This window comes from Peromyscus maniculatus, chromosome 2 (assembly GCF_049852395.1).
Source record: "Peromyscus maniculatus bairdii isolate BWxNUB_F1_BW_parent chromosome 2, HU_Pman_BW_mat_3.1, whole genome shotgun sequence".
In the NCBI taxonomy this organism is placed as follows: Eukaryota; Metazoa; Chordata; class Mammalia; order Rodentia; family Cricetidae; genus Peromyscus; species Peromyscus maniculatus.
Window position 1 is genome coordinate 66,902,670 of NC_134853.1, and position 24,703 is coordinate 66,927,372.

Sequence of the window (24,703 nt, forward strand, 5' to 3'; positions counted from 1 at the left end):
GGCCTTGCCATCAAGAGTGAGGGCAAGCAGGCAAAACAGCAAAGTTTCCTTCTTCCATGTTCTGTCTGGACTGCCACCAGAAGGTGCTGTATAGACTTGGGGTGGGTCTTCCTGCTTCAAATAATCTAATCAAGAAAGTCCTTCACACGAATGCCCAGAAGCTTGGATTTTTGTTGATTGTAGATGTAGTCAAGTCGATAAGAAGATTAACCATCAAAAGAATCACTCATGGATATGAGGCCAGCCTGGACTACATAGTGAATTCCAGACCAGCCAAGCTGCAGGATGAGACTCATCTCAAAAGCACCCAGAAACTGGGACTGGAGAGATGGCTCATTGGTTAAGAGTGCATGCTGATGTCCCAGAGGACCTGCGTTTTGTTCCCTGTACACAACCACCTGTAACCTAAGCTCCATGGGAACTGATGCCCTCTTGTGGCCTCTGAAGGCACCTGCACACAACACACACACACACACACACACACACACACACACACACACACTTAACAAAACCCCAAAACCAATCAAACAAATAAAATCAAGCTGAACAGAAAAGTTCTTTGCCCTAGGGCCCTGGCATGAAACTCAGACTGTAGTTTCCCAGTGACAATGTGACTTAAGGGTGTTGTCTATAGGACAGCACAGCGCCTAGCTGGATGTGCACACCATATGCACTATTGAATGGGCACTGCATGGAAAAGAACAGACCTTAGATGTTTCAGAAGTCAAGGGAAAGCATGGGAAGGGGGCTGAGCTCGTTAGTTTTTGCTTCTTTCTCTGATTACACAGCTTCATGGAGACATTCTCTAGAGTTGATGCATGGAGAGAAATGAATGCTCTTGATTTTCAGAGGGATCTCTAAGATTTGCTGGCATGAGGCAAATAGCTGCTCACAGCTCTAGGGGTGGCCTGCAAGATGACGAAGTGAAATCCTTTCCATGGGCAGAATTTCAGGCAGTCCATCTAGTGTTCACTTTGTCTAGCAGAGAAGGCCCAACGTTTGAAGCTATGCCAATGGATGTGCAGTGGCTGCCTGCCCTCACCCCTGTAAATGGTCCAGTCAGAAATCCCTTCTTACTAAGCCTTTTTGAGTATGCATTTGCCTCCTGCTAAGGGCCTAAGTCACACAACAGTGTGGTGCGAAGCTGGCGTGGAGTTTCAGTTGTTTCATTACCGTTTGCCTTGAGTGCCTGTCAGGAATGGTCCCAAGAGTCAACAGGAAAACGTGCAATAATAGAATAACAGTCTACAGAGCATCTGTACCACATTCACTCAGTTGAGTCCTCCTCTGTGCCAGGCTGTCTCCAGCCCTGGGAAACAGCCCTAAACAAAGCAGAAATGTTCCGGCTGTCGCAGGGTTTTTATTCCAATGAAGGAGATAAACAACAAAGAAAACAAAAATCTATAGTCAGGTGACGGCCACGGCCGAGAGGAAAAGTAGAGAAGGCAAGAGGGGGGGTCTGGAGAGATGGCTCAGCATAAGAGCACTGGCTGCTCTTCCAGAGGACCCGAGTTCAGGCTCCAACGCCCACATCAGGTGGCTCCCAACGGCCTATAACTCCAGCTCCAGGGGATCTGACACCCTCTTCTGGCTCCCCTAGGCAGCTTCACATGTGTGCACATATGCAGACATACAAATAAAAATAAAAATCATAAAAAAAGAAGCCAAGAGGCTAGGCATGGTGGCACATGCCTTTAAACCCAGTATTTTAATCCCAGGAAGAGGCAGGTGGATCTAGTTCCAGGGCAGCCAGGGCTACATGATGAGACCCTGTTTAAAAAAAGAAAGAAAGAAAGAAAGGCAAAAGTTCACAGACATGTGTCATTTTAAATCAGACAATCAGAGGAACCTTTAATGATATAAAAGCAGAGAGCTGACATGAAGAGAGAAAGAAAGAGCCACACAGAGATCTGGGGGAAACATTCTTGGTAGAGAAGACAACAGATTCAACAGCCATGAAGCAAGAGTGTGAGGAACAGCCTAGAGGCCCAAAGTGCAGCGCAGTAGGAGGCAGGCAATAAAGGATGACAGTGCACGCCTGTCAGCATGGTAGGTTTCTACTTCGCTGGGCGACTCAAGGGGACATCAGAGGGGTGAGCAGAGCCCGACATGCCCTGACTTATTGTTTCAAAGATTCCCTAGAGCTGTTAAATGCAGACGAGACCACAGGAGTGGGGATGGAAGCAGGAACTTAGGACCGGAGGCTATTGCAATAATCCAAGGGACGGGAGATGGTGTTTGGAGTTGGTGCGAAGTGCTCCGGTTCTGGAAGGAATGTAGAACCAGGGGGCTGGTGCTCAGCAGAGGATATGGGAGAAAGCGGAGGCAAGGATGCCACAGGCTTGGAGAAGATGGACGGCATAGTTATGAAGCTGCGGGTGACTGCAGAGAAGCGGGTTCGTGGGAGACCAGGAGCTTGGTTCTGACTCGTTAAGTTGAAGATGCACATTGGATACATAAATGGAAATGTTAAGTAGGCAGTTGGCATGAGCCTGGAGTTCAGGGGGAAGATGCTAGCGGAAGACACACATTTGGAAGCACATGGGAGGTATTTAAGTCCTTAAGACAATGTGATCACCAAGAGAGGGAGTGTAGGTAGAAGAGGTCCCAAGTTCCAAGTCCTGAGGCTTGCCAACATTAAAAAACAGGGGTGGGAAAAGCTGAGAGATGGTTCAGTTGGTAAAGCGCTTGCTGTGTGAGCCTGAAGACCTGTGTTTGGATCCCAGCACCCACACGAAAGCCACGTGCAGTGGTGCATGTCTGCAGTCCCGCATTGGAAAGGCAGAGGCAGGTCTGCCTTTGAACTTTCTGGCCAGCCAGTCTAGCCCAGTCAGTGAATTTCAGGGTTAGTGGGAGACCATGTTTCAAAAAATAAGGCGAAGGGCTGGAGAGGTGGCTTAGTGTGTATGAACGTTTGCTACTGTTTTAGAGACCTGGGATTCAGTTCCCTGCACTCATATTGGGTGGCTCACAGCCTCCTGCAACTCCAGTTCTAGGGTAGCTGACATCTTCTAGCTTCCTTGGGTACTTACACTCATGCATGCACACAGTTATAAAATAATATATGGTAGAGAGTGACTGAAGAAAATAGTCAATATTGGCTCCTGGCTTCCACACACACATGTACAAGTGCACACACACTCAAATGACATGTGCAAATGCACGCACACAATTGGAGTGGTGAAGAGGAATCAGGGAAGGAGGGGGAAATGGGGGTGTGAGGAAAGCGCCTACTATTATGGCAGAGAGGGAAAGGACATAGGCATTGTGATGGTTAATCCTGACCGGATGTGGAATCAACTTTGAGACAAGCCTCTCTACATACCCATGAGGGACTGTCTTGGTTAGATTTCTTGAACTGAGAAGGTCAAATGTCCTCTGGGCAGCTGCTTCTGTTGGTGGGCTGATCAGAGGAAGTCCCTGGAAAAAGCTTTGCTGTTTCCGCCTTGCCTAAGCATGCGTTTTGCTGCTAAGCTCATCCATCTCGTCGCTGCTCCTGCGTATTTCTTTGCCCCCAGAGAACTCAGCTTCTTCAGTCCTGGATGGCCCGAAGACCAGCAGCTCTCTAGGAATCCTTCAGTCCAGACCGGGACTGCAGATGCATCCGACCTCTTCGAGGTCCTGAGCAGTTGCCTGGTTCTCAGTCTTTCCAGTGTGAAGACAGCATTGTTGAACTAACCAGATGATCCTACGCAAGCCGGTCTGCTGATCCCCTTCTAATAAATATTAGCGGCGTTCAGTCATCCACACCCAGCCATTGGTTTAGATTTCGTTGAGAGTGGGGGTGGGGGTGGGTATGGAGGCCTGCAGATCACGGAGGAAGGTGTGAAATTGTTTCTGACTGTCTGCACGGAGCCCACACGGCTTCTGCCTTGCTCACTTCAGTCTCTATTGAGCCAAGTTGCCGTTGTGAGGCTCCTAGTTCAGTGTGAGGCCTGGGAAAGTTGTTCCAGATTAGGACACCTCAGCTGGGCTTAGCTCGGCTGGGCTTCATACTCCACCAAGGAACCTGCGTCGTCTTCACGCGCCTTATTCTGACCAAATCCTTGTACCAGAGAGAGGAGGACTGGATATGGGGACCTTTGACGGTGGGATAAGGGACTCTGCACCTCAACCTCGAGCCTGGGAAGTCAATCAAGTTTGTTGTGGAACTAGGGAGGCAAGGGCGTGAATGGGAGAGGACCCAGGCTGGATGTCTGAATGAGTGTGTGTCCTGAGTGGTGTCACTGTCGTGTACAATTAGCGTGAGCGTGTGGTGCAGGCCAGATGTGTCTGCTGATGTGCCCGGAGTGTCTCTACTCCCAGGCCTGCAGGGGGCGCCCCGAGCCTGGAAAGCAAGACTCGGTCCTGGCATTTAGCTCTGAGGATGCGCAGGCGTTAGCAGACTATCTCTCGTCCCCTCCCAGCTCCTCGCCAGGGGGCACTGAACTCCGGGGACAGGGTGAGGGTGGGGCCGGGGAACCGCATTCCTGTGATCCAGGGCAGCGTGGACTCCTGTCCCCCAAGTTCTGAATAGAAGGCGTTCACCTCCAGGATCCCCACCCGGACACCCCAATGTACCCGAATCTGTGGCACCAAATGCTGAAGACACGAAATAAATGAAGTTTGACTTAAAGGCTGAAGGAAGTTCACATCACCCCCAGCGCTTTCCTTCTCGTCTTAAGTTCCTAAATTACTTAGCAGCAGAGCCCGCTCTAAGCAAAAGGTTTCATGATTCCCCAGAGGTTTCTTGAGAGACCCAATGTCGCTTCTGTGCCTAATGAAAGGCCTGAACCCGACGAACGGGAAAGAAATTTGTCCTATTCTTAAATGGACACAGACAAATGGTAAACCTCTGGCTTAACACGATAACCATCAATAATAAAAACAAATTTAAAAAATAGTTTTAAATTTGGACGAAGCAGGGGTGAAGCGTGCAATCCAGGGCTGTTTTGACGTTAGCAGACCGCGGCGATGATGCTGCCCCCTGGTGGCTGAGCCAGCGATGTGTCCCTCCCCTAGCCCGCAGCAGGCAATGTCCAGAAGAGAAGCAGACTGCTGTACACAGAGATGTGTCCACTTAGTCTCTTAATACTGGGTTGAATTCTGTTATTACGCTATTATCACAATCAATGTATCTAAAGCAAAAATTGACAGTATCAACAGAGTTGTTCTAGGGTGTTCTAGTTTGCCACCAAGGGAGAAACAGTAATCTTGAAGACAGTGAAATGTTTAACAAACAATCTCTGTACCCTGGGGGGACGGCTTAGCGATCAAAAGCTCTTGCTGCTCCAGCAAAAGACCGGAGCTGGGTTTCCCGAGTCCCCATGATGAACACAACCACCTGTAACTCCAGCTTCATGAGATCCCGCCCCTTCTTCTGGTTTCTGAAGGCACATGCCACGCTCACAAAATACACAAATAAAACATATATACTATAGAAGTATGGAATTGTGGCTAGCTAGGTATCACGACTGAGGGTGGTTAAGAAACCTGGCTTCTAGGGCTGGAGAGATGGCTCAGCAGTTAAGGGTGCTGGCTGATCTACCAGAGGACCCGGGTTCAAGTTCAATTCCCGGAACCCACATGGCAGCTCACAACTGTCTGTAACTCCAGTTCCAGGGGATCTGACCCTCACACAGATATATAGACAAGAAACCTGGCCTCTCACCTTGAAATTTGCTTTTAGGTATATAATCTACCTTGTGAAGACCTCAGGACTCAGAGCTCACTCTAAAGAGGTTAAAGGGATCACAAGGAAGGAGCGGACCAAGAAACACAAGAAGCGTCGGATTCTGTGGCAATTCCATAAGTGTGTGTGTGAGTGTGTGTATTTGTGTGTGTGTGCGCGTGCGCACGCATGTTCTTTTCATAAAAGAGAGAGTGATCAAATAATTTAAATATCTGATATTAGTAACTTCCTGAATGGCTCTGAGCATAATGTATTGTTAGAAGGTAGTGATGACTCAGCTAAAAAAGCCACGACTCAGCAGTTGAGAGTGCTTTCTACTCAGTCCTCAGGACTGGAGTTCTGATCTTAGTGTCCATGTGATAAGCTGGGTAGCTCATGCATGTCTGTAACCCCAGCTCTAATAGAGAGGGAGACAGGAAATTGCTGGGGCTGGCTTCTAGAATGGCCAAGAAAACAGGAGCCCCAGGTTCAGGGGAAACCTTACCTCAAAGGAATAGGTGGAGACTGATTTTAAAAAAAAGGACACTTGACGTCCTGTTCTGGTCTCAGTGTGTATGCCAAGGCTCATGCACCTGCACACACACACACACACACACACACACACACACACACACACACACACCAAATAAACAAGCCATCAAATAAGGTACTTTAGTACTTCAGAACTAAAACAAAGCACAAGATCCCAGAGATTACAGTGTTCTCATGTTTAGAGCACAATTCTGTAAATGTTAGAGAAAATTTAATGGTTGTTTTTCCTTTTATGTTTACTGTAGAATCTATGGATTGCTTTCTGCTGCCCATTGGCACAGCATTCAGTGAAATAAATACTGTTGGTGTGTGCAGGGAGACGACATGAGAAACCTTCAGATTTATAGTTTCCTTTTATGGTTTGTGCTTGTCTTTGCTGAAGTGTTTACTTTTCCAACCAGGAGGTTGTTTTGTTTTGTTTTTTAAAATGGTACTTTTAAAAGAAGATTGACTTTTTAATGTATGCATCCATGTCTCTGTGTTTCTGTGTGCATTTGTGTGAATTATGTCCTGCATGTGTATGTGGCCCATAGAGGCCAAAGAGGGCTAGAAGAAGCTTACAATGGCCTGTAACTTCAGGGGATCAGATGCCCTCTTTTGGACTTCTTAGGTGCTGTATACATGTGCACAAACGCATATACATAATTGAAAAAATAAATTTAAATAACAGAAAAACCAAAGGCTGGAGCTGGGGCTGGTATAGGTTTGCAATGGAGCACTTACAGAGCGCGTACGAGGTCCTGGGTTTAATCTCCAGTATGGCTTAAAAAGAAATAAAGACAAAGGGAAAATTGAGCGATAAAGGAGAAGTAAGAAGTGTGTACACGTCACTCCTTGTTCTTCAGTGGATGAATATTTGCATAATCACAACAGTATAAATAAATCGAGATGTAAATACAGGGATCATGGTAATTACATGCAGAAGGTGGAGGGACAGGAGGATTGGTAAGAGAGCTAAATCTCCACTTTTTATCGTAAGACAACACTCAGCGTGAATCAAGAAATAGTTTCAAGGATTTGGACATGTGGAGCAGACTCCCAGAAGAAATATCTTAAGAGTTAAAAGTTGTGGGGAATGGTATTGTTCAGAGCAAGATTCTGGTAATTTCTTGTTAGGAAAAAAATGTTTACATGATTTAAAAAATATTGTATGGGAATAAGGAAGAACAGGACAACACTTTGAAGAACAGAAGAGACAAGGAAAGTGGCCCCTCATTCTCTGATGAAAAAACAATTGATTGCATGTTTCTTGAGAGCAGGGCTCGAGGCAAACACCTCTCACATAGGTATGCCAAGTCATTTAGTCAACTGTGAAATCTTATCTTTGCATTTCTCTTTCCTTCTTTCTTTGGTAGTGGATATCGAACACAGGGTCTCTCACATTCTAAACAAGCATCCTACCACTCAGCTATATTCCCAGCCCCAGTTTTTACTTAAAAGAATTTCTTTAAAAAAAGTTGAGACAGTGCTTCCTAGGCTAACCTTGAAATTGTTTTATAGCCAGGTAGGCTGTTAGTGTGTGATGCCCCTGTCTCAGCCTCTCAAGTAGCTGGGATTACAGTCCTGTACCAACAGGCCTGCCTAGGCTTGGCTTCTGCCTGATTTTCCTCTCACTTTATAGCAGATATGAGTTTGGGCAGCCTGAGAATAGAAGCTTCTAGATGTTAAAGTCCCTTTTGCCTTTTGTAAAATCTGACTCTAATGTAAACTCTGGAGAGCTTGGGAGGGCTTGGACAGGCTTCTTTAGACGGTGGAGGAGACTGTCCTGTAGGTCCAGCCACTGTGGACACTGGGCTTCAATTCCTGGAAGCTAGGGAAGTGACAGGCAGATGGCTTCAGGGGTGTGGTGAGGCATTCAGGTCAAAGTTCAGAGGCTCTAGTGTCAGAATTTCCATGTCTCAAATTTGGCATAGATCTGAAGAGGTAAAACCTGCGGGGACCACAAGAGTGAGTTTTCCTTGGCATTGTTCCAAGATGGCGTGGTTGTGGGGGTTGGTGGGTGCAGGCAAGAGGCCTCACCGGGACTCAGTGTCCTAGGAACTCTACACAGCCTTTGAGAGATGGGATTCCCTGTGAGCGAGAATCCGATGTCAAGTTTTTTGTTAGCATTCTGGTGTAGGGGCTTGGAGTAGGAATGACATTAATTAAATAGACATTCTCCAGTGAGATGTCCATGCTGTGCACATCTGAGTTTGTAGGCTAAGATCACCCCTGACTGCACAAAGATGAGTAGAACGCCTTGTCTACACCAACCCCAAGAGGAGCGAGGGGCAGATGCAGACACCTTGACGATTTTGTACGTGTTGTGGCCAACTCAGGCTCCGTGGAAAGGGTGTTGCTGCAGCCGTCATGCGCTATCTAGGTCTCTGCCTTTCTCCTCCTTCCTCCTCCAGGAGCTGTCTCCTGCTTTCTCACATCTCATCAGTGGTTTTCTTTGCCCTTGCCCGGGGGTTGGAGGGTCTGTGCTCTGAGGGAGAGGGAAACCTAGCTGTAGTCTTCTTGAAGGGAAGATGGATTTATGTTTGAATCCCGGGCTTCCCCAGACCTGTCCCAGGAGGCTTGTTCCTTGACTTCAAGAAACTAGAGGAGACAGTTGAGGAAATGACTCACCGGGTAAGAGCGCTTGCTGTGAAATCTAAAGGACCTGAGTTCAAAACTCCAAGCACTCACTTAAAAGCCTGGGATTACAAGGTGAAGACAGGTGGGTCCTAGCAGCTTGTCAAAATGTGAACTCCAGGTTCTAATGAGAGAATGTCTTTAAAAAATTAGATTGAGCACTAGAGAGGAAGATGCTTGATGTTCTGTTCTGGCTTCTTCATGTTCTTTTGAAAATGCAAATGCATAACACACACACACACACACACACACACACACACACACACACACACACACACACACAAAGAACAACAGTAACAGAGACTGGAGGAGCCTGAGGACCCTAGGTCCTAGCCACAGGAGAGAGGAAAAGAAGGGAGGAGGCTTTTGTCGTTGGAAGCAAGCTAAGGGATGCAAGGGACCCAGGTTGGGGTGGGAAGCAATCTCACCAGCTCCAGGAAACAAAAGAAGAGGCTGAGATGGGAGCTACCTTCAGCAGTCTAAAGGGAGCCCTCCGGGACTTTGAAGGGGATCAGGGTTGTGGGATTCCAAGAAACTGGCTTTTCACTCCTGGAGTAAGTGTGCTGAACAGAATCAGGGAAGGGAGGCTTCAAAGGCCTGCAGAGCCATGGAATGTGTGAGTGTGTGTGTGTGTGTGTGTGTGTGTGTGTGTGTGTGTTCCCACTCATGCTCTGGATCTTCCCACTGGCAGTTTCCTCAGAGACCTTGGCCCACTCTGGCTATTAGCCTCCCTTTACCTATCAAGGGTCTGGGCACCTTGGAGACAAAGAAACTATTGGGGTAGGTAGGAATCCAGGGTTCACGGTTCTGAGCTCTCTGCTGGGACCCAGAACATATGACTTCACTGACTCCCTGCCAACACAAGCACCCAGGAACAGGTATTTGGGTTGAGGCTGGAACAGCTTTTTATTCAGATATGCATAAATCATATTTGCCAGGAAAAGGGTAGGGTGCCAGGGAGAGCAAGGTCAGGTCTTGGGACCCGAGTGACCTCCTTGAGGGGACAGGCCGGCTGTCTCCTTCCTCATTCCCTGGGAGACTCTCATTCTTCTGACTCTCTGTGCCTGGCCCAGGGAAGGCAGCTCAGCCATAAAAGAAAGGGATGGCCATGCAGATGGGATGGCTGAAGCAGGATGGGGGTGTGAGAAGGTCAGCATGAGGTGGTTGCTCCAGGGCTCCTGAGTCCTTTCTGTTTTCTAGTCCCCTCTTTGCCCATTGGTTGGGGCGTGAAGCCATGATGAAGTCCATGGAGAATCTCCTGGAGTTCAGGATGGTACCCGGCTATGGCCCTCTCGGGGTCTGTGTCGGCTGAGTCCTGGGAGGGCAGAAAGGGGGTGTGAGAGACAGGTGGGGAGGCTTCTCTCTGCTCCCCTCCCCATCCATTCAGCATCCTCACCCCTTGCAGCCTTTGGACTTCTTTCCTTTCTTCCCAGACTTATGGGTTCCTCTGTTCTTCCTGCAGCCCGAACTTTGCTGCCCCGGGGCCGGAGGCTGGTCCAGACGTTGCATCAGCTTCTGCACCCAGTTTTGTTCGGGGTTTGCACATAGCTCCGGCTGATTGCGCTTCCGGGGGGAGAACCTGAGAGTTGGAGGGTAGTACGCTTTCTTAGTCTGGCCCACCGTACCTCCCTACTCAATCACCAGCCTGTCCCCAGCCCTTTGGTCCACTCACAGGATTGCGGGGATGGGGCAGCCTAAGCTTGCTTCTTGCTTCCTGTAACCTCGGACAATACTGTAGGGAATCTTCCTCTGGCTGTACTTGAGGCAGCAATCCTGACCTCCACCGTCACTGCCTGCAAGGTAGGGGCACAGAACCGGGGGAGGCTCAGAAGGTGTCTCTTTAGCTCCCTTCTCCCACACAAAGCCTCTCCCTCCTTGGTACCTTGGGTCCAGGGGACGCAGAGAGCCAGGACCAGGCTCAGGAGGCTCAGAGCCAGCGTCTGAGCCATGGTTGTGGTTGAGTTGAGGATGAGACCAGAGCTGTGAGTGAGATGGACAGCCGCAAGTTGGGGTCTGTGTGTGGGCTGCGACTGGCTGGCTGCCTATTTATGCAGTCTGACAGACACTTGGGCTTCCTCGCTCCCCCTCCCTTTCCTGCGAGTCGGATCTGGCGGCAGGCAGGCATCGGTGTGAGCGCTAGCATACAGTCGGGCGGCTCCTAACTGCCTGTCTGTCTCCTCATCTCTTCCTGGTCCTTCCTCACTGCCCTGCAGGCTCCACACATTTCTTCTCCTTCCAGCAACTAACCGTCCGGTTAATAATTAAGAGTTCGTTATACATCTCTGATAATAGGTCGTAATGTAGATACACGACGTGCGAATGTGTCCTCTCGTTGTACCGGTATCTTACCTGTTGGTAGTGTTCAAAATTGAAAGGTTCTGTGGAATCCAGCTCCCCCCTCTTCCCCATGATCTGTGATTCTGGTGTCATAATATCACATTTAAAAAGATTGCCAGATCTAATCCCGAGAAAGTTTCCTCTGTTTTCTGTCTGTTTTGTTTTTATTTATAAGTTTAAATTGTGTATGTATGTGTATCTGTGAGTGGAAGTGGTGGGTGAGGGTGCAGGGAATTGAACCCAAGTCCTCGGCAAGATCAGTACCCGTTCTTAAGTCCTGAGCCATCTCTCCGGCGCCTCCCTTATGTTTTGTTTTGTTCTTGTTTCGATTATTTCTTTCGCTTTTTGTGATTATGATTACACTGTTTCTCCTTCCCATTCCTCCCTTGGGATTCTGATACAGACTGCAGACTCTGTGGACTGTCTTTGTTGGTACTGTGGTCTTAGTAATATTAAATCTTTCAATCCATGAACGAAGGACATCTTTTTATTTATTCAGGCCTGCTTTAATTAACAATATTTCATAATTTTTAAAGTGCATGTCTTATACCTACTTGATTAAGCTTATTTATAAGCATTCTATTTGGTGCTGTTACAGATGTAATTGTCTTTTTAATTTCCTTCTGGGATTTTTATTTATGTCAAATTATGGTGATATCCCTACTTTCTTTTTTGACTTGATCTTTTAGACTTTTTAAAATTATTTTATTTCATGTGTATGGGTGTTTTTGCCTATAAGTATCTGTGCACAGTGCTCATAGAAGCCAGAAGAGGATGTCAGATCCCCTGGAACTGCAGTTATAGATGGTTGTGTGCCACCATTGTGTTTTGATAATTGAGGCTGGTCTTCTGGAAGAGCAGCCAGTGCTCTTATCTTTTTTTAATCTATCCATCTATCTATCTATCTATCTATCTATCTATCTATCTATCTATCTATCTATCTATCTATCTTTGAGACAGGGCACTCTATATACCCCTGGCTGTCCTGGAACTAAATTTGTAGACCAGGCTGGTTTTGAACTCACAGAAATGTGCCTACCTCTGCCTCCTGAGTGCTGGGATTAAAGGTGTGGGCCACCACACCTGCCTTTTATTTTTCTTTCTATTCTTTATTTCACTGATCTCTGCCTTTATATGTATCATTTCATTGTTTTGTACAGATTTAGATTGAGTTTGCCTCACTTCTTTTGTCTTATAAAAAAGTTGGCAGCTAAGACAGACTGCTGAGTTCCATCCTTATGCCTCCAGTGCTGTCTTTAAGTTGGCATCTCACACTACAGAGCTCAGGTCGGCCTTGATCTTGTTCTGTAGTCCAGACTGGCCTTGAACTCGGATCTTCCTCTTCTGCCTCCTAAATTAAGGTGGATTAAGGGTGTGAAGTGCTATTTCCGGCTCTTCTCAACGGTTTTTCTGAACTTCCTATTCCCAAGTTTGTACGGGTTTCCAGATTTCCTTTTTCTGCTCAGTTTCCTTCAGCCATCTGAAGGCAGTTAAGTAACAATAATGTAAACTTCTCTCTTAGTGTGCCCGATGTCTGGGCTTTCTCAGTGATGGTTTCTTTTTCAGTGTTTTTTGGTTTTTTTCCCTGTGAGTGAGCTATACTTTCCCATTTCTTTGAATCTTTTGTAATTTTTGGTGACTACTGGAGACTCAGATCATTGTTGTGGCATCTTTGGACATCAATTCTTACTTACGATTCTCAGAGGTTGATGACATCTGCTGCCCGCAAGCTCAGGTATCTACCCGCCTCTGATCTAAAGGAGTGTGCCACCACGCCTGGCTGAAGACCCTTGCTAAGGACTGTGTCATCCATTTGTGACTTTTCTAAAGTAACTTTGCAAGGCATGTTGCCTTTGTTGTATAGGGTAATATTTGAGAGCTGCTTTTGGGAAAGGAGAAGATGAGCGGGTTTGAGGGGGGATACTGTTGGAGTAAATAGTTAACAGAGTAGAGGGACTGGCTAGGAGAGCTGGGAGAAGAACAACCCTTGAATCAGGTTTTTCAGTAGGCGGAGACCTTATGCAGGACATGGAGTGTCCTTGCTGGTGAGAAGGTGGCATTTCCGGAAGATGGTGGGGGGGGGGACTAGGAGGTAAGCTGTCTTGGATCTTTTACCTAGATCTTGGCACCAGAAAAATTTTAATTTTCACCTATCTTCTCTCTGGAGGTGACAAAATAGTGAGTAGCTGTGTTCTCTCTCTCTCTCTCTCTCTCTCTCTCTCTCTCTCTCTCTCTCTCTCTCTCTCTCTTTCTTCCCTCCTCCCTCCACTATCTTTCTTGCCCCCCTCTCTTCTTTTTGAGATAGTATCTCACTGTGTAGTTCAGCCTAGTCTGGGACTCACTCTGTAGACCAGGCTGGCCTCAAACCCATAGAGATCCACCTGCCTCTGCCTCCTGAGTTCTAGGATTAAAGGTGTGCATCAGCACACTAGGGTGGTATTTTGTTTTTAGATTTATTTTATCTATTTTTTTTATGTATATGCATGTGTGTGTGCATGTAGGCATCAAGGTGGCTGGAAGTGGGTGTCTTATGTTCCAGAGCTGGAGTCATAGGCAGTTGTAGTCACCTAGAGTGGGTGCCAGGAACAGAATTCTGGTCCTCTAGGGCAGCAGGGAGCACTCATGCTGAGCTCTCTCTAGCCTCTCTGATGGTTAATCTTAGTTTTCAATTTGACTGAATCTGGAATTAAGAGATAAGTCTCCAGGTCACAGGGGATATCTAGATTAAGGTTGGCCTGTGAGCATATCTGTGAAGATTTTTCTTTCTTTTTTTTATTAACTCAGTATGTGTGTGTGACTATAGATCTATAAATGTATGCAGCTGCACCTACCTTTTTCTCATGGGTTCTAGAACTGAATTCAGGCCATCAGGCTTGCTTTTCTTTCTTTCTTTCTTTCTTTCTTTCTTTCTTTCTTTCTTTCTTTCTTTCTTTCTTTCTTTCTTTCTTTCTTTCTTCCTTCCTTCCTTCCTTCCTTCCTTCCTTCCTTCCTTCCTTCCTTCCTTCCTTCCTCTCTCTCTCTCTCTCTCTCTCTCTCTCTCTTTCTTTCTTTCTTTCTTTCTTTCTTTTTCTGTTTGTTTTTTTGAGACAGGGTTTCACTGTGTAGCCTTGGCTGTCCTCAAACTCACAGAGATTCACTTGTCTCTGCCTCCTGAGTGCTGGGATTAAAGGCATGCACCACCACCGCCACTGCCACCAGGCCTTTGAGACAAGTGTTTTTACTCTTCCAGCCATTTCTCTGGCCCCAGGATTTTCCTAACTGCATTAACTGAGTGGGTAGACACACACACCATAGAGGCAGGTAGCTCAGGGTAGACACACACACCACAGAGGCGGGTAGCTCAGGGTAGACACACACCATAGAGGTGATTGGCTCCTTCCAGTGACCATCCAGCTATAATAAGGTCAGAGGGACAGAAAAGTTTGACATTTTGCCTGCTTGCTGTGAGTCTTGCGGCAATTTCATCTAGCCCGTTTGTGAGTTCATCTCCTCTGTTGCTGCTGCTGCTGCTGCCGCCACTGATGTCTTTGCTGATATCAGAATCCAGATTCTTCTGCCTTCCAACCTGGATTCTCTTAGACTCCTCTGAGCCATCAGCGCTAGACTGGGATGCTGAGGTATCCATCCAGCTGTGTGGACAGCAGCCACCAGGCTCTTAGCCTCTTCAGTCTGAAGACAGCCATTGTTGGACCACCCAGACAGGACTGTATAAGACAATCCAATAAATAGCCTTTTAAATATGAATTCATTCTATCCGTTTGGTTCCCCTAGAGAATCCTTATATATTGTCTGTTCCTGAGCTTTCTAAAAGGGAAGATACCATGGACCTAGAGCAAGATGTGACAGTCACCTTGTATTAGACTCTTTCCCAAACTGGATGCACTTCAGAATCACCTGGAGGGCTTGTTAAAAATAAAGAATCAGTCACTATGCCAGACCACCTTAAATAGAATCTCAGAACAGAGCCAAATAAGCTGTATTTTTACCAGGTTGTCCAGGTAATTCCAAGCATATGATGGGTGAGACTGAAGGAGCCGGCTGGGACAGTTCTGCTCCCATCCCACACTGCAGATGGGCCAAGAGCTTGTGGGAGGAAACAAAGGTGGTCAGAGAGAAACGATGCTCCCCCACCTCTCCCGAGGGAGGTTACTTTCCAGCCTAGCACAGAACAAAGGGGATGATGAAGACTAGAAATGGGACTGTGGCTCCCACTCCTGAAACCTCTCAGCCTTTCTCTCTCACCGGAGACCCTGTTACACCCTTGCCTTTATTTATGCTCTTATTTGTGGTCCATGTTTCCCACTCAGGTCCCCTCACTGCCCACGTTCCTAAGCTTTTCCTATCGTAGACCAGGGACATCTCCCATCGAACTCGAGTCTGCAGAGGCCGAACGGCCTGAAAGAGTTGTTCCACACTGGGGTGGAGGTCGTCCTGCTTGATCCTGGCCTTAGAGTCTAAATGAGGGCCCTCGAGGGGAAATGGAGGTTTGTGGGGATGGGAACCTTGCTGGACAAAAGCCAGAGGAGGAGACTTCTGCCTGGAAAACAAAGGGGATGACAAGTTCCTGCCCTACCTGGTCTGGACTGGTGACAGGACCCAGGAGCCTGAGAGGGTGCCACTGAGGCGGCCTGGAGAGGAGTAAGGCCATCAGAGAGGCCAAGATGAGGAAGGCAGAGTTACCTTTCCCCAGGACTCCAAGGACCCATGCTCAGACAGTCCTCTGCCCTTAGCTGATGGCCTAGCCCAGCCCAGCCCACAGTCCCACCTGAACCCCAACATAGGCACAGAGGTCTGGAGTTTACATCCTAGAGCCTCTTTGGGTCCTTAAGCCAGACCACACGTAAACAGTTGGGGAAAGGTCACAAAGATTGATGCTGTCCACTTGAGATACGAGTGTCCACTTATGTGTTCTAGTCCTTTATGTGAAGGCTTTGACCCCTCGGGAAGCCTGGCTACTGTGACAGCCCATGGAGGCCCAGGAACAGAGGATGCCTACACTGGCATCTAGGGGTAAAGAGTGGGGCAGGTGCAGTGGTTGATGCCAAAACTCACGATGAGAGCAGAACTAACCCGATCACCAGTCTGAGCCCCTGGGGAGTAGGAGAGGATCTGTGTGTACTTCTGCCTCCCTCAGCCTCCATTTCAGCAGGTCCACTACCTGTCTGGGACAGGTACCTAGCGCTATTCTGGGGTAGGCGTCTTACATGTTGCAAGAGTCTGGAAATCCCCATATTGGAATAGCCACATTCCCTTCAGCTCTGGGCCTGCATGTTCTTGCCTACTTGAGGGCTCCAGGGCAGCAGATGCTCCCTCCAAGCTTGGCAGACAAGAGCCAAGGGGAGGGTATGGTGGGAATTTCAGCTCAAGGGTTGGACTAATCCTGGAAGAGGCTTCGGGGTGGGCCAGGACCCATGAGCCTGCGTAATCAACCTGGGTCAAAAGGCATGGGCACTTTGGTGCTCCTGGGTTCCCAGCAGAGCGCTGAGCCATCCAGGAATAAGATGCCTTGTGAACAAAAAAAGATGGTAGCTGTGCCAGCAGGAGCCATTGAGTCCCCGAAGACGTGAAAGTTGTATGCCTGGACTAGAGTTGTACATTATTCAGTGTGTAACTGTTCGGGGCAGGGCTAGAATTAAATGGATGCTTAGAAAGGTATTGACGTGTGGTTACAGCTTAGGGCAAGGGTGGACACAGGGAAGGATCCTGGTGATGTTAACGTGGGGTTTGGAATTGGGTTGTGATTCTTGCTGATACAGGCTGGTATATCTCGGATTTGTCTTTTGGAGAGGGAATGGAGCAGGTCGCTGAATTTAGGTTTGATATTAAGGTTGGCTAAGGAGTTACATTGTATGTTCGAGGTTGGTTCTCAACCTCTGAGACAGTCTAGGGAGAGATATACAGTTATGTGCCATGTGAAGTTCTGCTCTGATATGGGGGTGGGGGGGGTTGGCTGCTTTCTGGGCTCTCTGTGTGAGGTTATAAGTCTCTCTGTAGCCATCCAAGCAGGGCAGGTAGCCATCCAGTCCCAGGGAGAAGGGGCAGCCAGCCTTCTACGTCAGGCTCACCACGCCACACAGACTTCTTGCTGACATTCACCAACATCACCTTTCTCTGGAACACTTGTCTCTTCCTGGGAACGAGGTTGGAGCTGGGTTTAGGAGTAGGCTTGTAAGGCTGGGATTGTACCTAACATCAAAGTTTGACAGAGAGATAGAAAAGGGATCACGCTTTGTGTTGGGGGTTCCTTCCTGGGCACCTGGGACTTGGATGGTTCCCAGAGGGCAGCCTGGATTGGGCATGTCTGCCCCGTGGCTGCCATGTCAGGGTCTGGGTGGTCAGTAGTCTGAAGGCATGAAGCCCCGAGCAAATGGAGTCATCGCCGCTGTGATAAGTGTATGAGCGGTAGATGGGCTTCTAAAGAGGGTTGTGAACTCATGTCCGGACTTCGGTAATTCTTAAAAGAGGATCTGTTCAATGTGAACAGTTTCTAGTGCTTTACCTGGCTTTGTCGTCATTAACTGTTTACCACTTTCAAGTGTGTGTGGGGATGTTGTCGTTCCAAATACCCCACCCCACCCCCGTGAGATTGAACTCAGGACCTTGCATATGTGAGGCGAGCACTCTGCCACTGGGCTAGAACACCCTTTGGTGATTCTTGAAGATCTAACAGTCAAGTTGTTGAGAGCAGGATATACACATGAATCCAAGGCTATCCTTTTAAGGACAGGCAGTAGGGTGGAAGTTACAAACCAGATTTAAAGGGGGAAGAAGGGCCAGCATAGTGGCACACCTTTAATCCCAGCACTCTGGAGGCAGAGACAGGTGGATTTCTGTGAGTTGGAGGTTGATCTGGTCTGCAGAGTGAGTTCCAGGTCAGCCAGAAGTGAGACCTGGTCCCAGGAGAGGGAGGAAGGAGGCAGGTTAGAGGAGACCTAGAAGCTTGGGGGGGGGGGTCTTAAAGGACGGATTTGGACAGCCTTTGCGCTGTGGATCTATGTGAGACGGGATATATGGTTACGCATGTAAGCCTGCCTTTGTGTCTGCATGACTGTCTTGCCTGTGTCTGCTCCAGCATGTCTGACTTGGGGTGTTTAGGAGTCTGTGTAGGTACATTTCGTAGACAAGATTTTGCACGATCTGATTGAGTTTTTGAGTGGTTGACTTTGTCATATGAACCTGTGTGACTGGGTATCTGCTTCAGCCAATCTTTTGGACTGCTCCCCACCCCCCACCCCCCTTCACCCCCCCACCCCCGACACACCGCAGCTGCCAGCCCTATTTACCGCAAATAATGGCTTCCCTTCCCGCTGTCTGGATTCCCAGGGGTCAGGCTGCCTGCCCAGGTCCCTGGCCCTGTGGCCTCTGAAGCAGGCCTGACCTTGGGAGTGCTAAAGGCTGGAAATCCCCTACGCTCCTTGCCTGGGTAGGGGCTGAGAGAAGATAGGGGGAGAGGGGAAGACAAGGAAGGCAGCAATTGGCAGCACCCACCCTCCTGGAAACAAGATCTTTGCCTGACTCTTTCCCAGGCCTCTTTCTTCCCCGCATGCTCTCTTTGCAACCATGTGTTCAGTGCCCTGACCTCAGTCTCCAGGCACGAGAAGAGACAGTCCTCTGCAAGCCCAGTCCTATCAGGTGTAGACCTGTTCTGTGTCGCCGGAGTCTGCCTCATGTCCACACCCAGCTCAAAGTGGTCTTCCCTTCTTTCCTCTCTTTGCAGTGGACAAAGGAAGAATTTTTATTCTTTGTATGGCAGGCCTGGCTCCAGAGTCCAGCTGGAGACCCGACCCGGGAGGGGGGGGGGTTGGCGCGGCAGCAGGGTCTCCATCTTGTTTATCTGTGTTCATCTGTGCTCTTTGTCATCCTGGGTAGCTTGCAGGAAAGAGGCAAGGAGGGAAGGCTAAGAAAGGAAGCGTGTGAACACACACACATACACATAGACACACAGTCTCACACGGTCAGACGAACATACACACACACACACACACACAGACACACGCACCTCCCATACACAGTATCAGACAGACATATACATAGTCTCACACATACACTGTCACACACACTCTCTCACATACACACACACACTCTCATACACATACTCTCACACACAGACACATATAGACACACAAGCACACACACAGACACACACACCTTCCATACATAGTATCAGACAGACATATAGGTAGTCTCACACATACACCATCACACACACAGACATGTACACACACACTCTCTCTCACACACACAGATGCATACACTTACACACACAGACACACAAACACACACACTCTTTCTCACACACACACAGACACATATAGACACACAAGCACACACACAGACCCACACTCTCCTCACACACAGATACACAAGCACACACACTTTTACACAAGGACACACAAACATGCACAGACACACACACACACACACACACACACACACACACACACACACACGCAGTGACTCACTGCTCAACACAAGTGCTGATGCTGCAGAGGGGAGCTTCTCCTATGTCTACTTATTTTCAGTTGCCCAAATTTTTTTCCAGAGAATTCTGCTTTAATTTTGTTTCTCGTTGTTCAAAACCATATTGGGAATTGAAACCAGGGCCTTCCTTGCTGGGCCAGCACTTTACCATGAGATATGTTCTCTCCCAATAAGATACAGCTCTCCCAAGATAATTGTTTAGAATGTATTTTTGCTAACTACAGTAGCACATGCCCTTGGTCCCAGCACTCAGGAGGCAGAAACAGTCAAACCTCTGTGAGTTCAAGGCCACCTAGAACTCCATCGTGAGACCTTATGTCTTGGTTAGGGTTACTGTTGTTGTGATTAAACAGCATGACCAACAGCAAGCTGAGGAGGAAAGGGTTTATTTGATTTACACTTCCACATCATAGCCCATCACTGGAGGAAGTCAGGACAGGAACTTAAGCAGGGCTGGAACCTGGAGGTAGGAGCTGATGCAGAGGCCATGGCAGGGTGCTGCTTACTGGCTTGCTCCTCATGGCTTACTCAGCCTGCTTTCTTACAGAACCCAGGGCCATTAGCCCAGGGATGGCACCACCCACAATAGTCTGGGCCCTCCCACATCAATCACTAATTAAGAAAATACTATAGAGGCTCACCTACAGCCCTATCTTATGGAGGCATTTTTCTCAACTGAGGTTTCTTCCTCTTGGGTGACTTCAGTGTTGACATAAAACTAGCCAGCACACCTTGTATTACATTTTTATATTTTAAATTTAGCTGGGCAGTGGTGGCACACGCCTTTAAGGCAGAAGCTTGGAAGGCAGAAGCAGGTGGATCTCTGAACTGAAGGCCAGCCTGGCTTACAGAGTGAGTTCCAGGATAGCCAGAACTACACAGAGAAACTCTCTCTTGAAAAAAAATTCTTTTTGGAATTAATTCTTGGAGAAATTCACACATACAATGTATTTTGATTGTGGTCATTTCTCACCATTCCCTAACTCCCCCAAAACTCAGCCAAGGTCTGTACCCATCCCCCCCTTCCAACCTCATGTTCTCTCTTAAATTTATTTTTTATAGCCCATTGTGTCCAATCTGTGCTGCCCATAAACTAAGGGTTACGGAGCTGTCCGCTGGAGTTTAGGCCACACCCTTAAATAAAACCGATTCTCACCCTCCTAGAAGCCATCAACTGTCCATAACTCTTCAGCTAGGAAGGGGGCTCATGTCTTCCAGGCTATTTTGAAATGCTCTTCTTAAGAGCCAAAAGGGAATGCTCTAGAAGGTCAGTGCCATTCGTCATGACAGGGTGTGCTAGAGTGGCCTTCACGTTTCTAACCAGGCACCGATACGCTCCTCGCATCGACCCCTAAATCTAAGGCTGTAAATTCTTGAACGTGTGCCTTCGTGAGGCTTCTGCTTCTTCAGATTTTCCTTCTTTTAAGTCTAAGGGAAGGTGACAGAAGGGATCGTGCTCAGCTGGTGGGAAGGGATGGGCGGCTTCATCCTCCATCAGCATCCTGCTTGAATCACAGGCCCTCGCTCTGGCTCCTAGTTCTCTGCTCTGCCGAGAACTCAGGATCCCCAAAGTCTCTGTTGTGGTTCATCTCTCCTGCCCTTTGTTGTGGGAGGCTGGTCAGCAGCATGAGCCCAAGGTGGATTATGACAGACAGGGCCTGTGGGGTGCCACCGGAAGGACCTGCTCCACCCTAAACCAGGATGTGTGCACAGTAACCTGCCTTCCTACCTTAGGCCACCACGATGCTTCCGGTCAGTTCCCTTCATTGCTACAACCGCCCTTCCCCCAGTCTCCCAGCTCCGTGGCTCTCTGCCCGGCTCTCACCAGGCAGAGAGGATGCGTCTGTCACAAGACCTCCTTTCCATCTTTGGGATGCTTCAGGAAAACACCTGGGAGAATGTTGGCTCAGCAGGCCTGGTCTTGTGTCTCTCTGCCCTCTGGACCAATGAGGGTCTGGGCTTCCTTCCTTTAGGTACAGATCATCCATCATTCAGAGTAGGGACATGTCCATGTTTTTGCCGTCTGGACTTTCTGCTGTGGACACATGATACCAAACAATCATGTTCTGCTGGATTAAGCAAGCCTTGCCTCTACTTCTTACTGGTTAGATGGGTTGGTTACTGATGCTAGCTTTCCTTAAGACCAAGGGCCTCATCTTACCCCTAATAACACATCATTTCCTGAATTTCCCACCCTCATTACAATTCTAGGCTTTGCTGTGTCATGTTGGAAGGATGCAGCAGAAGTACATTCTGAGGGCCCTTTGCTGGCCAGCAAGCATTAATGAGAATATTTTGTGGATCCAAAAACAAAAAGTCTCTCCCTTAATCAATTAGAGTACGGTCGATGACCCCGAGGGGTGAGTGAGAATCTGGAGAGGGACAGCCTCCTCTCCCTGCTTCCTGGGTCTCTTCTCCCTGACCCTCTGCTGAGCACTTGGGTGCTCTCCTCAGGTGTTGGGCATTCCGCTCTCTCTCTCTCTGGACTCTCCTGCAGCTCTATTCCACCAGCACCCGCTTCAGATGCCTGAGCAGCAGCTTCGACTCCTTCCTGTGTGCATCTGGGCTCTTATGCTGACCGAATTTTGTACCCAATAGACACTTCCATGGGCCTCCCTGCGAAGCTATGGCCCCTTCCTAGATTCCCCTTCACCCCCAGAGTCTTTGACCATACACTAATTGATTGATGGAGAAACTTTTCTTTGGATCCACGAAGGACTCCCATTAATTCTATTTTCTATTTATGGGGGCAAAGGGAGTTCTAGGGAGTTCATGGGAGGGAGGTCTGTTCTCTCTCTTTTCTCTCTCTCTTCCCATCCCTTCACTTTCTGCCCTCTCCTCTTTGCAGGAAGGCTCTTGCTACTATACCAGGCTGTCCTGGAATGCACTGTGCAGCAGATGTTCTCCTGAACTTACCCTCTTTCTTTCCCAGGACCTTTACTGGACTCTTTAGGCATAAACCTTCATACCTGGCTTCCACTCCCCCCCCCCCCACTTGAAACCATTCCATCTGGTCTGCATGCTGCACTCACCCAAGGCCATTCTCAAGGTCATAAATAATCTCTTGGCAGCTGAAGCGGATGTCTGCACCTTAAGTGGCAGATTGGCACTTCTCACACACTTCATCACTCTGTGCTTGAAAACCTTTGGTCTTTTCATGTCCAGTGTGCCGCAGTCTGGCTTTGTTATGTCATGGGTACTAGGGTTCAGTCTCTTCTGCTTATGAGTTTCCCCCTTATGTTCAGATTTGTAGCTCCACCCCACTTCCAGGGACCACACACAAGGCCTCTCGCAGCTTAGGCAAGTACTCCGCTGTTGCACTGCATGCTCAACCCTTCAATTTCCTAAAGGAAGAGCGTTCTGAGGCCCAGTCCTTGTAATATGTCTCCATTTTCACTCACTCCCTGGGTGGCCTTACCTAGCAGCACAGTTTCAATTACTGAGAGTACCGCACGCTGCCTTACCAAATCTTGTCTTTGAGGAACACAGTGGGACATAACTGCCTTTCCCGTTGGAGGGTGACTTCTTGTGACTAGAAAGCTACCAACTGAAAGAATGTTCAGGTTGCCTTTTGTTGTTTCTGGAATTCACTGTAAGGTTGGGATGCTCGTCTGAGAAGATGTGGACTCTTGGGTCTGCCTGATGGTAGGGACTTGCTTTCAGGAGGCTGAGAGATACCTTTGTTGTGAGGTCACCCCAGGCAGGTCGCAGGAAATCTAAGTTGTAAACCTGAGGCTTCTGGTAGAGAACTGGTGTTCCTCTAGGACCTTTCTGGAATCTTTCTGGCATCAGATGAGGACCTTCCTGGATTGTTTCTGGCACCAGAATCAGGATTTGGTAACCTATACATCCTGTTAGCATGTTTTTCTACACAGCCTGTCTTAACCTTAGTGTTTTCTTTCATCTGAGAGTTTTCTTTCCTGTTTTTCCTCTTGCACTGAGGATGGCCAGTTCTTGGATTCCAGGGCGCATCTACCCCATTCTGAAATAAGGGGACAGAAGAGTGTTGGTACGTGGGCCTCTGTGAGGAACAGGCCCACAGCTGATACTTGGGCTGGAGAAATTCTTTTTTGGAGAAAGTCTCTTGGATTTGCCACACCTGACCTTCTAGGCTGTCATATTCTGTAGGATTTCCTCCTGGCTCTGACCTGATAAAGGTAGGAAGGCTGCAGGACACTCAAGGAAGCGCTCTTGTGTTGGGTAAGCATGGAAGGTCTCAGCCTCCTCCTTAAAGGGCTGCATCTGATAGAAAATGAGTTATGGGGCTGGAGAGATGGCTCAGGGGTTAAGAACACTGGCTGCTCTTCCAGAGGACCTGGGTTCAATTCCCAGCACCACATGGCAGCTCACACCTGTCTGTAACTCCAGTTCCAGGGGGCTACAACACCCTCACACAGACATACACGCAGGCCAAATGCCAATCAGAGCTCATAAAATAAAAATAATAAATTTTAAAAAAGAAAATGAATTACATTAAGCACTTACATTTATCAGGACAGGTCTCTAAAGTATGTCTACCAGACATTTTAGTTAGCCATTTAAAAATTCACCGTAATAGCCAGGCAGTGGTGGCGCACACCTTTAATCCCAGCACTTGGGAGGCAGAGCCAGGCGGATCTCTGTGAGTTCGAGGCCAGCCTGGGCTACCAAGTGAGTTCCAGGAAAAGGCGCAAAGCTACACAGAGAAACCCTGTCTCAAAAAAAACCAAAAAAAAAAAAAAAAAAAATTCACCGTAAAAGATATTTCCATTTGAGAGGGCATTGCCTGCTTATTAGCTCTTAGAGCAGGGGACAATTCCCCCTCAAAGCCATACAACACTCTTTGACCTTTAGTTTCCACTGAGTTTTTATCCAAGGCTTTTTTTTTTTTTTTTTTTTTTTTTTTGGTTTTTCGAGACAGGGTTTCTCTGTGTAGCTTTGCGCCTTTCCTGGAACTCACTTGGTAACCCAGGCTGGCCTTGAACTCACAGAGATCCGCCTGGCTCTGCCTCCCGAGTGCTGGGATTAAAGGCGTGCGCCACCACCGCCCGGCTCCAAGGCTTTCTTAATGATGTTTAGATTAAGCTC

At 48.1% G+C, this 24,703-nt stretch overlaps 1 protein-coding gene and 1 long non-coding RNA gene across 2 annotated transcripts in view; one reads left to right on the forward strand and one right to left on the reverse strand.

Annotated features, from left to right (window-relative positions):
- The first annotated feature begins 6,446 nt into the window (after positions 1 to 6,446).
- Positions 6,447 to 24,703, forward strand: part of LOC143271647 (uncharacterized) — a 68,906-nt gene continuing 50,649 nt past the window's right edge. Inside the window, exons 1-2 of the long non-coding RNA XR_013048853.1 lie at positions 6,447 to 6,548; positions 8,780 to 8,903. This is a non-coding gene — a long non-coding RNA (uncharacterized LOC143271647). The remainder of the gene's footprint in view (positions 6,549 to 8,779; positions 8,904 to 24,703) is intronic.
- On the reverse strand, positions 9,700 to 10,857 carry Ccl21 (C-C motif chemokine ligand 21). The gene is made up of 4 exons (XM_006985973.4): positions 10,701 to 10,857; positions 10,491 to 10,611; positions 10,215 to 10,397; positions 9,700 to 10,133 (listed from the first exon to the last, which is right to left on the reverse strand). The coding sequence occupies exons 1-4, from the start codon at positions 10,765 to 10,767 to the stop codon at positions 10,100 to 10,102; spliced, it is 405 nt and encodes a 134-aa protein (XP_006986035.2). The 5' UTR covers positions 10,768 to 10,857; the 3' UTR covers positions 9,700 to 10,099.

Excerpts from the sequence above, each read along its gene's own strand:
- Ccl21 (XM_006985973.4), bottom strand. The coding sequence starts at position 10,767 with ATGGCTCAGACGCTGGCTCTGAGCCTCCTGAGCCTGGTCCTGGCTCTC. Across the intron at positions 10,612-10,700 it reads CTGCGTCCCCTGGACCCAAG|GCAGTGACGGTGGAGGTCAG; the intron begins GTACCAAGGAGG and ends CCTACCTTGCAG. Across the intron at positions 10,134-10,214 it reads AAGTCCAAAGGCTGCAAGGG|GACTCAGCCGACACAGACCC; the intron begins GTGAGGATGCTG and ends CTGCCCTCCCAG.